The sequence below is a fragment of the Poecilia formosa genome, unplaced genomic scaffold, assembly GCF_000485575.1.
Source record: "Poecilia formosa unplaced genomic scaffold, Poecilia_formosa-5.1.2 Scaffold54, whole genome shotgun sequence".
In the NCBI taxonomy this organism is placed as follows: Eukaryota; Metazoa; Chordata; class Actinopteri; order Cyprinodontiformes; family Poeciliidae; genus Poecilia; species Poecilia formosa.
The window spans coordinates 1,036,095-1,048,856 of NW_006799993.1; the positions used below are offsets into that span (position 1 = coordinate 1,036,095).

The window sequence follows — 12,762 nt, forward strand, 5'->3', positions numbered from 1 at the left end:
AATTGAAGCACTCTAACAAGTATGATCAAGACTGAAAGAATAAGATTCCAAATAAAAGTGATTGAAATTAGCTTCCTCTGTTGGATAACTGAGCTACACCTTGAAAACAAGGTGAGTAGAGTGTTCATTTTATTAGAATGCAATGGATCCCTGTCTTTTTGTGGCTCAGTATAATTATAATAATACTTCACGTATTTGCACATTTTTCTGTCATGTAGCTGAAGTTATTTGTGCATAACTTTAGAAGCGGAAATAACTAGCCGCTATGCTACTTGGCAGGCTATTGGCTGGCATTCGCAAAGCAACCAACTCGTGAGTTGCATTTATTTTCCATGATGCTGATTGTCTGTACTTACCAGAGCAGAAATAAAAAAAAAGACTGTCAATGTTAGCTTCTGTAGTAGAGCTAAGATGATTTTCACTGGGGATAATAATTACATGACATTTGATGGTTGAAGTATGAAAATAGCCCGTAAGGGGTCATAAGAGGTCTCAAGTACTCACGGATTTTAACTATTTAAGGAGGGTTTACCAGAAATTGTGAACAGTAAAGTGTAAGATGTACGTGTTGTTACGGTAAAGATATTCTGTGACAAAAGACTAAAAAGACCAAGACTTTTTTGCATTATTTTTGTTATATTTGGACTTTTGACAGCCATCTTGTGAATTTACCATTGAAAGGTTTGAATAAATCACTGAAAATGCTGTCTATTTTAGAGGGGAATTTGCATAACTTTGCAACAAACTGTGATCTGAAGCGACTTTGTGTTAGCCTCTGGAAAAATAAGCCTTCACAGCTTTTGTGGCATCAAAGCCAGCTGATGAGCATTCAGCATGAAACATAATGGACTTCTCTTATCTGGATATAAATGTTAAAAGCTTAGTGGGCCCAGCACACAGCCCTCAGGTATATCTTATTTTCTCATAACAGCACAAATGTTTTGCAGTCGACTCTCTCTGTGGGACTTTGCATTAATTTTAAAGGCTGAGGGGAATGTTTATTAGACTGAATTATGCTGACGGGAATTACATAAAATGGATCTGAGAGGGAGATCAATCAGTGATAGGCATTTACCTCTTCTGCGTGGATGTGGTGTTTATATCCGCTTAGCTTTCCTCAGCATCTGATAGCACCGACGCTTTAATTTGCTGAGCCGGAACGTTCAGGTCACCTTCAGCGCTGAAACACTGGAGTTTTTCTTCATCTGAGATAATTCCTCTCTGGGGTCGAATGCTTCTGATAGCAGGCAGTCAGAGCTACATGGCAACAATAGATCATTTCTCTCCTCAAAATGTCCACCATTTCTCTGTCACAACTTTAGGACTGCGGCAGTTATGGTCGGCTAAAGGCAATCGAACGATCACCGCAGCTCATTGAGAGCTCAGCCATGTGGAACAAAGCAAAAGCTGAAGAAGATAAGGCAGGCCCATTCTGACTGTCAAACACAGAGCAAAGAAGAAAATGTATGCAAAGCTAACTTTTGGTGCCATGCCATCGACTCAAACTGCACTGCACAGGAGCCACAGAGGAAGCGGAAAAAAAAAAAAAAAATCCCTTTTCACACCAGGCTCATTCAGTGATTTCTATTCAAGGAAATGTAGCTGCAGCGATAATCACACAAAGTTCAAATTAGCGTTCTACAAATGACTGTTACATCATTCTTCACCGCTTTTTCATCAAGCCACCCAAAAAGATTAAAAAAGCAACCATAAAATCCTCAAAAAGATCTTCAGCTTCACATTCATAACAGGTATTTTATGTGACTACATAAAAATGTAAGAACCATTAGGCAGAATCCAAAAGTGTCTTGACAATCTGAAAGACTTAATCCATTAGAAAAACATGAATATATAAATAAAATAAGCAATCAGAGGACAAAGGCAGCCCACTTTACAGCGATATAAAAGTGCATCTGTGACAGATGCTGCAGGTTGTTAGCATACATTGCTAAAAGGTGGTTTGAATGAGTTTGGTTTAAAGAAAAAAGTTTGAGACCAGTAAAGCTGTCTCCTGTGAAGCTCGTCTAACATCCCGTCTATTTATTTACGCCTCATTCAGAGGTCTAATTCAGGTTGGCATCATTAACAGTGATGATATCTGGGGAATAACCAGGATTTGTGTGCATCTCTGTCAAAGTAGGAGTGCTCTGGAGCATGCAGGTGTGTGTTAATATAATGCCAATAACGAAATACACCTGCAAGCACCTTTGAGAAGGAACAGTTGCCAAAACTCAATCTGGCAAATGATATAATATAAATCAATATTTCATGTCCTTTAATCTATAAAGATATAATTCTCAAATGGAAAACATGTTTGCTGCAAATTTTGTAAAGAAAAATCACAAAGTATCTGTTCAGAGAAATATCAAAATACCTAAAACTCATCAGAATAAACTGGTCTCAGGCTGCAGGTTAAATGTTCATCATGGCAACACTAAATACATGTCTGGCTTGGAACAGTTGAAGGACAAAGCCTCTTCTATATGAAAAGCACAATTTAAGATTGCAAAGTTGCATCAATGTGAAGCAAAAGATAGAAGCTTCATCTGCTGGTCCATCATTGACCAGTTGGATAAGGATTCATTGTAGTTCATTCCAACATGTTCTTTAAAATTAAAACCACATTCCAGTCTTTGTCTTTACACAGATATACAGATAAAAACATGCCATGGCATGTTTCATCAACCATACTGGTAATTCACCATGACTATAAAGTTCAAACATCATGCCATACATTCCACAGTTACAGGTTTTAAGGTCATGAGGTCATGAGTTGCAAAATGAATTTCCATTTCCAAAGTCAAAATCAAAATATCAAAACATAAGCATCTTTCAAGTATGAATGCAGGTCAAAAGATGCAGACCAAGGTTGGTCACAAGTGGTTATATAACAAACATAAAACATGGGCTTCTCCTGAGTCTCCTGCTCAAAAATGTGTTCATGTGGTGAAGATTTACAAGGCGATTTGTAAAGTGAGAAAAAGGAAATCAGGAGAAACATTGTTCAAATGGTAATTCTTTTAAAACCCAAACAGATCAGCACCCTAACACTGAACATGGACGCCTAATTCGGTTATAAAACGAGGGCGCAAAGTGAGTTTGGGGGGATTAACTGACACAAACCATGAAAAAATATGACAAAAAATAAAAAAAATATTTAATTTTGCTCCACCACTCTTAAAATAGAGGGAGAAGTTAATCAACTTTCTCACTTGCTCAGGTTCCAGGGATTCATTGGTTAAAGTATCCCACTCACACAAAAATTGTTGGTGTACAGTAATGTACTTCATCACAATGCTCCTGTAAAAACCTCTTCATTGTCAAGGTGTAAAATACTAAATAAAGTTGTATATTACCTAAAATATATTACAAAAAAAATGAAGGACGCTTTATTTTTTTTCTCAAAGTGGACCAAAGAAGGTAAATCAGAGTAAAAAGCAGGAATGAAACATGGCCGAAGGAAAACAGTAAAACAAGTCAAGTGAATACAAGAGATATATCAAACATGAAAATAAAAATGAGAAGCAGAATGTTGGCTTGGAAAAGATGAATGATGCGGTCTAAATGAAATGTCATTCCCAGTAATGGGAAAAAAGAACCCATGCCAGAAAGCAGGTCACTAAAATAGCAAAAGATGTATTTAAGCAGTGTTGCCTGAAGCACAGTCGTTTGACAGAACTGTTAGCATTAACTTTCAGGAATCAAAATAAATGGAAGCAGGGCAGAAGGGGCGGAAAGGGAGAAAAAGAAAAATGCTTTGGGTTTGTGTGTAGCCCGGCCGGGATCGGCACAGTAAAATAGATGCATTCATGCAATCAGGAAAGCAGACACCTTTCCAAACACTCGAGCGTATTTTTCTTTTGTTTCGCATTTGTGACTTCATTAAATTATATAGCAGCCATAAGCAGTTTGTGAGATCTCAGCTTTATTATTTAGTACAACAAAACTCAGAGCAGTTTGTCGTCTTCAGTCGCCACATCAGTAAATTCAGCACCACGGATCAGACGGAGCCTTTGAAACACACACAATGTACACACAGCCCCTGGCACAAATCAATAGGAGGAGGATGAAATGCACTTCCATTTAATTAAGATAACCAGCACACCCCCTCATAATCTCTCCTCCTCTTCCTCCTCCTCCATCTTTCTCTCCCTCCTATGCTGCTGCCCGTGTCAATCCCCTCAGGGGGGGCGAGCTATGTTGTCGCTCGGAATCTGGATTTAATCGTTTTTCAGATCACCGCCATGTTTTTTTTTTTTTTTTCCCCTTAAGATTGCTACCAACGCCCCACCCCCCGCCTGAAACATCGTCTAGGGAGCGCTCTGCTGCTGAAATATGTTTGCTCCAGGGCAATTTGACTGTTGGGGTTGACATCTTTGACCAAATAGGTTACAATCACAACCTTGTGGGCCAGCAGAGCAACGCTGGAGAGCACTGGAGTGTTTGCAATAACCAGCAACTGGAAAAGGCTAAGGCACAAAGAAGAGAAAAGCAAGAGTCAATGACTCAGTGCTCCACTGTAGTGCTATGACCAGAAAGGAGTTCCACTCAACCAAGATTTTAAATCCTGTTGTTTCTGAAACATTTAACCATAAACACTCTGATATTGAATGAGGATTATTTGTGAACAACAAATATGCCTCCAGACTCCAGACGCCACCTCACTGCTGTTCTTATTTGGGATGTACCACAAAGGGCATACACAACAACTTTACAAAAATAGACGTGGAGAAACAGAACGCGCCTTCGCCAGACTGGATCTGTGTTTTTATTTCAGTGGCAGAAACTATTTGTGTGGACAGCAACAGTGACCAAAAGGTCTTTTTTCAAGTCTGGAACCATGGTGGCTTTGTTTCAAGCAAAGGAGTACAACATGCCATATACACTTGAAATTTAGACACGTTGAAATATTTCAGCATACACAAATCCATTTCTCGTCTATCCCCAAAAAACAGCAATGACATTATTCTGGGGCAATGAATCAGTCTTTAACTGATTCATTGCGAATAAAAATGGGCCTGTGGAGAGCTCACATTTTGTTCCGTCACTCACCCAGGTCCACCTGGGCAACTCTGCAATCATATGCAGCTCAAACTGGGTGTAATCACCACATACCAAAACAGAACTCAAATAAAAAAATGTTCAGAGTGTAGCAGGTTGTGACTTCCAAACGGCTGGAGGATTGCTGCATCGATCGGCTGCTGCATGAAGTCCGAGAGGCATTTCAACACTTTACAACAGAATGTGCTTATGCTGTTGTTAATCTCACGAGGAGTCAGGAGCATTTGTAACATGGGGAGACACATTGGTTAGGGCAGGAACGACTAAAGCACTTCTCACAAGGCTATCTCTATTTCTCAAAAAAAAAAAAACCATCTATTTTGAGAATTAGAAAATTCCACATCCGTTTGACTTCTTTCCAGCGCAGATGCTGACGCACGACTGCAATTTAATCATTTATAATGCAGTTGAAGTAACTTTCAGTTAAATATTGTGACGACAGTGGTTAGTATAGACTGAATTAGTGTTGCACAAAAAAAAAAAATGAAAAAGAGGTTGCATGTGATCACAAACGGACTTTCAATAATCCACAACCTTCCAATTGCAAGGCAACCACTGAGCCACAGTTACCAGATTAATCAAAAGCACTCCACCTGTATCCAAGTGTGGTCTATGTTCAATCATTCAGAGTGGAATCTGTCCGAGGTGAAGTCTAAAAGCATAATTTGACATTATGCACTGATACTATTGAGTTGTCAGTCCTGCCATGTTGACGTCTGAGTGTGTTTGAGACAATTTCCAGCACTCATCATCTCCCAATTGTCAGCCTCCTCAAGGTTACCACGAACACACCCCTCTAAGGTGCAATCAAGCCTGATTAGCTGATTAGCATACTACTTGATGATCTTTTGCTGCACACTCATACCTGCTCACTTTGCACACATGTAGACACAACACCCACACATGCTACAAATATGAGGGCAAATGTTGATACATTAATTAGATGACTTTTATTACACAGAATTGAGAAGATTTTATTTCATTGAAAGATCAGCCTAATTTTTAAGACGTTTCAGTGGGTAGGTGTTGAGGTTAGCAGGTTTAGGGTTAGAATATAAGAGAACGATCCAAAGAAAGAATTGGGAGTGGTGGGGCCTGAGAACTGCAGCTGGATTCTTCTACATGTTATTTAAACGTTGGTGCACACCAGCCCCACTCTGACTATACGCTGTCACCATATTCCACTTAAAACCCCAGTAAATAACCACTGATATAATAAAAACATCAACAAAGACCCTACAGAACCATCAACATAGAGATTTTTTTTTTTTATAAAATTGTGTGAGAACACTTTCTAAAGTAACTAAAACAATGATGTAGGCATTGCAAGACATACAGTACATCACCATTTTCTTCCTAAAAATATTTTCCATATAATCTATAAAAATCTAACCTAGGATCTTAATGTTTCCCCAATGATCAATGGTATTTAACATTTCTACTTATTGCTTATCAGATCAAAACACAATTTTGCCACACTTTATTTAATTTTTGTGTCACGGGAAATTGAGCGGCTTCAAGACTCAATATGTCGGTTTTCAAGGTAGTAGTTGTTGTAGTACTATTGAGTGTTTTTTTTTTTTCTATTCTGTTGTCATAGCATAGTGTTCTCCATTTTGTCTGAGTCTGTTGTTTTTGTTCTCACTGCTGTTTCTTGGCAAACCGGCTGTGCCAGCAAACACTCTGCGCGCAGTGTGGTGCCACGGAGCAGCTCGCCAAGACGGGTCAAAGTCACATGACCATGTGTGACTGTCTTTCAGTTTCTAGAGGTCTTCCATATTTTATTCAAACATTTCCATAAATATGGCTTCTTCCATACAGACATCCACTGTTATTTGGCACAAACAGCAGAATACTTGGTGACAAAATAAAGGAGTTAGAATTTATAGAAAAATTTACTTTATATTTGGAAATTATTCCAACCATTCAGAGGTCGGATCTTAAACCACTGTCCAGTTGCAGATTTTAGTATGCCGCCTCGGTTCTGTCCAGTAAACCTGTCCACCTTCCCCCTCTTCAACTTCGGTGCTGGGTGATCCCAGTCTGGCTCATTTATCAACACTCAGTCAAGCGAATAGATCCCAACTGTCCAAGTGTTCTTGAACCCCAGTAAGCCACCCAGTCATGATCTCCTTAATAAACGGGTTCACTGAATTCTGCTACTGGGAGATAACTGTCTTAATCGCTGTTTTAAACACATGATCTTTTTTACTTTAATAGTTTGTCATCATTCCATGTTTCTCAGATCCTTCTTCAGGCAAAGGACCAGATTTAGTTGAGCCTTATTCACGCATTTTCATGGTGAGTGTCACGGTGCCCCTCCAGGATCAATTTCTGAAAACCTATTAAGTTTGTTTGTTAGTATTTGAGTATTCTCAGCCATCAAATGACAGAAATGCATTATTAATCTGTAGATCAACACTAACTGCAACAAAGCAAATCACCTTGGACTCTTTTAGTTGGAAGATAAATCTTTTTATTTTATTTTAGAGGTGATGTAAAGCACTGAATTCACAATTTTACTATGGTTATGATGCTTTTTCAAGCTGTCCCTAGTTTGATGATGAACATGCTGTACACATTTCAAGAAAAATTGCAAAGATCTAGCTACTAAATCATCTGCACATCACTGTGTTTCTGCTTGATTCCTGTGAACACTCATGCAGATGGTGTGCTTAAACCAGAGGGAGGCGATAAGACGGCGAGACTCAACTGAGAACGGAGCTAATCAAACTGAGAAGAGACAAAACTGTAACTGATTAAAGAAACTGCTGCAGGTGAAAGAGAGGCAAAGAAAGGATGAGCTAGTTAAGGCGGAAATGAGGAGGGAAAATAGAGAAGATGCAGCAGGGGATGAGAGACACTGCCAGATAAGGGGAAATGAACATTTCAAAAAACAAAAAAAAGAATCAAAGAGAAATCTAAAAGTTAATATAGAGAACTTAGTTTGAGCTCATAACAGTAAATTATGACCCTTCTGAAGCAGAGACTGTTTCTTATCTCATTTTTCCTCTGCCACTAGTACGATGGCATGCAAACAATGGAGCCTCCCGTGTGCCGAACAGGCGACAACACGGATCCTGCATGTGTGCAATACCTAATAATGGCAGCCATCTCGCTGAGGGATTAGACACAGCAACAAAGACATATAAGAGCCGAGGTGAGGGAGGGGAGTGGAAATCTCTGGGAGCAGAAATCGTCAGAAGAGAGCACCGGGCTTAAGTACGGGGGAAGCCATTTTGGGTGCACAACTAATCACGCCAACAGGAAAGAGGTCTAAATGTGTTACAAACACAAGCCACCAGCCTTTGTCCTTTCTGAAACAAAGTCTGCATTTTCCACGTTATCCAGTACAATGATTTTCATGTAAAAAAGACAAAGGATTGCATCTTTAATATCACTAGATAAGGCATGGACACATAATGACAAGCCAATCATCTAACAACAATTTTTTAAGCCATTATCCAATTTGGATTCAGTTCTATCTTAAAATTCCAGTTTTCATCATCAGACATTCAGATGTTTTCACAAATTGAGCATTTTTTTTTTTTTTTTTTTTTTTTATATAAATTTTCAAAGAATGTCTGGACATCAATTAGGATTTACAAAAAAATAAAATAAAATAGTTGCAGACTTGGATAGCTTGCCATTTCTACAGAGCTAGCTTCATTTTTACCTGATTAACCCAAACAAAGATTTTCTCTTAATAGTTATGGAAGTCTTTAACATCCTTGATTCAAAGGGTTAAACTCTAAAGTTAAAACCAACTAATCTTTACCGTGAAGCATTTCTGCCAGCTTCTTCCTACTCGCCCTCCTGTGCATTATAAAAGATTGTATCTAACCTCCTTTAGAATATAACAGTTTGTATGTATTTTAACAATTCCAATGTTTTTAGTGATATTTCCTGAATCCAAGTAATCACACAAAAGCATCACTGCAGACCACTATGTATTTACTGAAGTGAGATGTGAATAAAAACAGGTTTATCTGCGGACTGAGACGGGGGGCAATTCCATTTCTAAGCCTCCAAGCCTTAAAAGCATACTATGATGGGAATCAACATCCAGCCTAAACCCTCCAAATATTTCTTGGGAAATTACTAATTAACTACTAACTTCTCTCTTTTGTAGTTTTTATCATTGCTGTTTACATGATGTCATAAAAACATAGAAATGCATGTCCAGTCATAGAAATGCCTCAAGTAAGCAGGATATTCTCAGACAAGTTTCTGACAGAAATAAACCGTGAGCATCTCACAAATCCTGCAGAACACAGCTGCTGAGTGGACACTTTGGTTTGCAGAAAGCAAAGCTGGAGAGGGTTTTTTTCTGAAAACTGATCTGCTGTGCGGCCTTCCTGCACACACTTAAAGCCTTTTAACAAATCATGAAACACACTCAAACACACACAGAACACACAAAAGCAAGTCTCTTTTCTCCCCCTTTCATTTGCTGCTGGCTTAATTACTCACTTAATACAAGCACCCTCAGTGAGAAAGCATTACAGAACACAGACAAGTAAACACATTAAAACATCTAACACGTTCCACTCAAACACTCACAGAGCAATCGCCGCTTTTCATACTGGTGGAAAAGGAAAGATTTTGAAAAGCCTGTACCTTTGCTTTTAGCTAGAAGAGCAGCAGCAGCAGCAACAGCAGGAGGAGGAACAGAGAGTCCACAGCCGAGACGGGCCAGGCAGGGAGGAAGAAGAGGATGGAGTGTAAGTTCATGAGGGTTAATCAGTGAACAGAGCATATCTCAAACATTTAAAACATGCAAACGCAGCAGGCAATAAGGAATCCTGGAACAGGCTATTACAGCTTGAATGAAAGCATTTGAAAATAACGTTCTGTTCAACTTGGACAGCACAGAATCAACACATGCAGGCACTCTGTTCTGCAATTACATTTAAATGACATTTACCCTCCATCTTTTGTCAACTTAAAAAAAAAATAACTAAAAGACAAAAAAAAACAATAAAAAATTTTCTATTTTGTATTATTACAACCTGGAATTAAAATGGCAGTTCAGTGGGGGTTTCTAAATGTCCCTCATTGATATAATGAAACTAACACTTTTTGGGATCTTCCATTTAGTCAGCAGCCATCTGAGCCTACACCCAAGGCTTTCTTTGCTACTTTTGAACTTGGCCCATGTAGGCAGACCTCAACCTCTCCGTTTAGCTTGGTCAAAGTGTAAGAGACCAGGGGCCCAACAAAGCATTCACAGCTGTAGAGCAAACGGATCTATTGGTTTATTGAAAGCTGACCAGACCATGAGGAGCACTGAGCTAGATTAAAGGTGACCTAGTCTGGAACCTATCACTTATTTCTAATGTGAAAAAAGTGAGCATTTTTACAGATGTTTCAAATGCATCTTGCTGCAGGGAGAACTTTCCCCACTCGTTGGATGCCTACGACTTACAAATGAAGTCATGTTCTGCCTGAAAGATCTCAGATTTGTCTACAAGTGACTCACCTTCTGCACTTATTGTCTCTCCGTACAGAAGCATGCACTTCCATAGATAGCACTCACCTCACCAAAACATGCAGCTTCACACCAGAATCAAACACAAAGAATATTTTGTAGAGAAGAAGTAAAGAAGGTGTACCTTGTTCTGCCATCATGTGTGCGAGGCCTTGAGAGGAAGAGAAAAGGAAATGAAAGAGAGACAGAAAACACTCTGATTCAATACTCTGCGGTATTGGGACGAAACATGCTTTCAGAAGGGAAAGCATGACATCCGAACACAATCACTTTCCAAAGCTTCCTGTGTCTGAGCAGGAGGCTTCCTGGGAAAAATTCACACTTTTAAAGAATACTTCAACTGGGAAAGCGGAACCAGAACTGACCTGGTAAAGCAACCGGTACATCACATAACTGTAGGATTTTAGTTTTGGGAGCAAAAACAAGTTTTGAACATTGTTATTGTCTTTGAGATAGAAAATAACTAAAATATCATCACAGCTACAGCTGTTTCTAAAATATAGATGAAGATTGTTATCTAGACCTGTATTTGTTTGTCTTCAGGGTAAAAGGTACATTTCTTAGTTTGAAACTACAGTGACAGTGGCAAAGCCTTCTAGAGTCATTAGTACCATTCTGTCTTTTGTTCTTGTTTCTTTAGATTTGTTGCAGCTTTATATTGTTTTAAACCCTGGAAAATAATGTCTCAAATCATAAAACGTCACAGATTAACAGGGCATTCAAGATCATGGTGATGGGATGGAAACTTTTGATTGCAACTGCACACACTAAACATAATTTTGGGTTCAAAAACTGCAGAATAAAGAAGCAGCAGCATTTTTCCACAGTAATAACGTGGTACCACTGAACAACAGAACTGGGACTGGTCTTCAACTTATTATTTATTTTTTTTTTTTAAAGGAAAAGCTTTGGAACATTTTAGAAAATAATTTTACAAAAAGCTTTAAAACGTAAGGGATTTAAAATAAATGCATGTCTATTTTGGGCCAGAAGTTGCTGTTTGATGATGTACCTTTTAATGATAAAAACATTTAAAAACTTGATTTTTTTTTAAATTCCAAAGGAATGAACTGACTTCTCATAAAAACTAAATGCCCCTGCAGTCACATGTCCCCTTTTAAGACTGTGATGTAGCTGTGAACCCTTAAGTCAAATATATTTGTTTAAATATTTGCAACTGCACAATGTATTCTTTCTGACTGGTCGTTTCAGGTCCCATTTCAACTCACCTGGTATGGTCTTCCTGACCCCTGCAATGAAAGGAGACGAAGAGAAGAAGCAAAGAAACCAGCATTAGAAACACACTTTGCACTTGCATGATGAATGTCATGCAACTTTTAAAACACGTTACAGTCAATGCAAATGGTTGGCAGTTTGCACAATCATTTGCATCTGCTACACAGTCCAGCTTCTCAACAGTAAGGAGAGAAAGAAACAACTTTTGATTTATGACATTTGGATAGAAGAAAAAGAAAATGACCCACTGCTGCCAGATTACTCAACTAAAGAAATTATGCATTCAATATAAAGGAAATGTTCCCAGCAACAAGTTTGATAAAAAGCCATGCACAGTTCAGATGCTGTTGAATTTTCTGTTTTTGAACCCACAACTTAACATTCGATATCAGCATTAAACTTTTCATATCAAACATTGAGCTTTGGATGCATGTTTCATTGTTATTTAAGCCCAAAGATAGCTTTAAATTACACTATGTGGACAATTTTCATCACAAAATTGAGTTTTACTTGGGCTACAGAGGAGTTTCTATTTTATTGAGCTCCTGAGAGGCAACGTGGCTGCAGAATAAAATGAACAGTAATCGACTTGAGATGCATTAAATGTTCGGAGCATGGACTAATTGGGCATGTTATGGTGTTAATATGTGAACACAAGCAGATGGTGGTTGATTTGGTATGCATTAGATATTAATTCAGTTTCAACTGAGCAGCTCCAACATGGAAGAGGTCCAGTTACTTTGGAGAAGAGACATTTGTGATCGGAAACCTACTAATTTTGTGATTTTTATTTCAATTTTATAAACATATCTCTGTTTGGGATTTACATGTATTGAACACCACACACAAATATTACAGAAATAGCCAAGATAATAAACAGAATAATATTGGGATTGCTTTTTGGACATTTTCTCTTTGTTCAAGTGGAAAAACCTGACAACATTTCAGCTCATCTCACATTTTACGTCTTTGTA

General features: G+C 38.4%; 1 protein-coding gene across 6 annotated transcripts in view; it reads right to left on the reverse strand.

Annotated features, from left to right (window-relative positions):
* The window catches only part of LOC103138742 (neurexin-3a), a 123,926-nt gene that overhangs the window by 88,234 nt on the left and 22,930 nt on the right, over positions 1-12,762 (reverse strand). For all 6 annotated transcript variants that reach the window (XM_016671994.1, XM_016671992.1, XM_016671993.1 and 3 more), the window contains exons 3-5: positions 11,782-11,802; positions 10,677-10,703; positions 9,682-9,693 (exon numbers count right to left, since the gene is read on the reverse strand). In XM_016671994.1, coding sequence (XP_016527480.1) covers positions 9,682-9,693; positions 10,677-10,703; positions 11,782-11,802 — 60 coding nt within the window. The remainder of the gene's footprint in view (positions 1-9,681; positions 9,694-10,676; positions 10,704-11,781; positions 11,803-12,762) is intronic.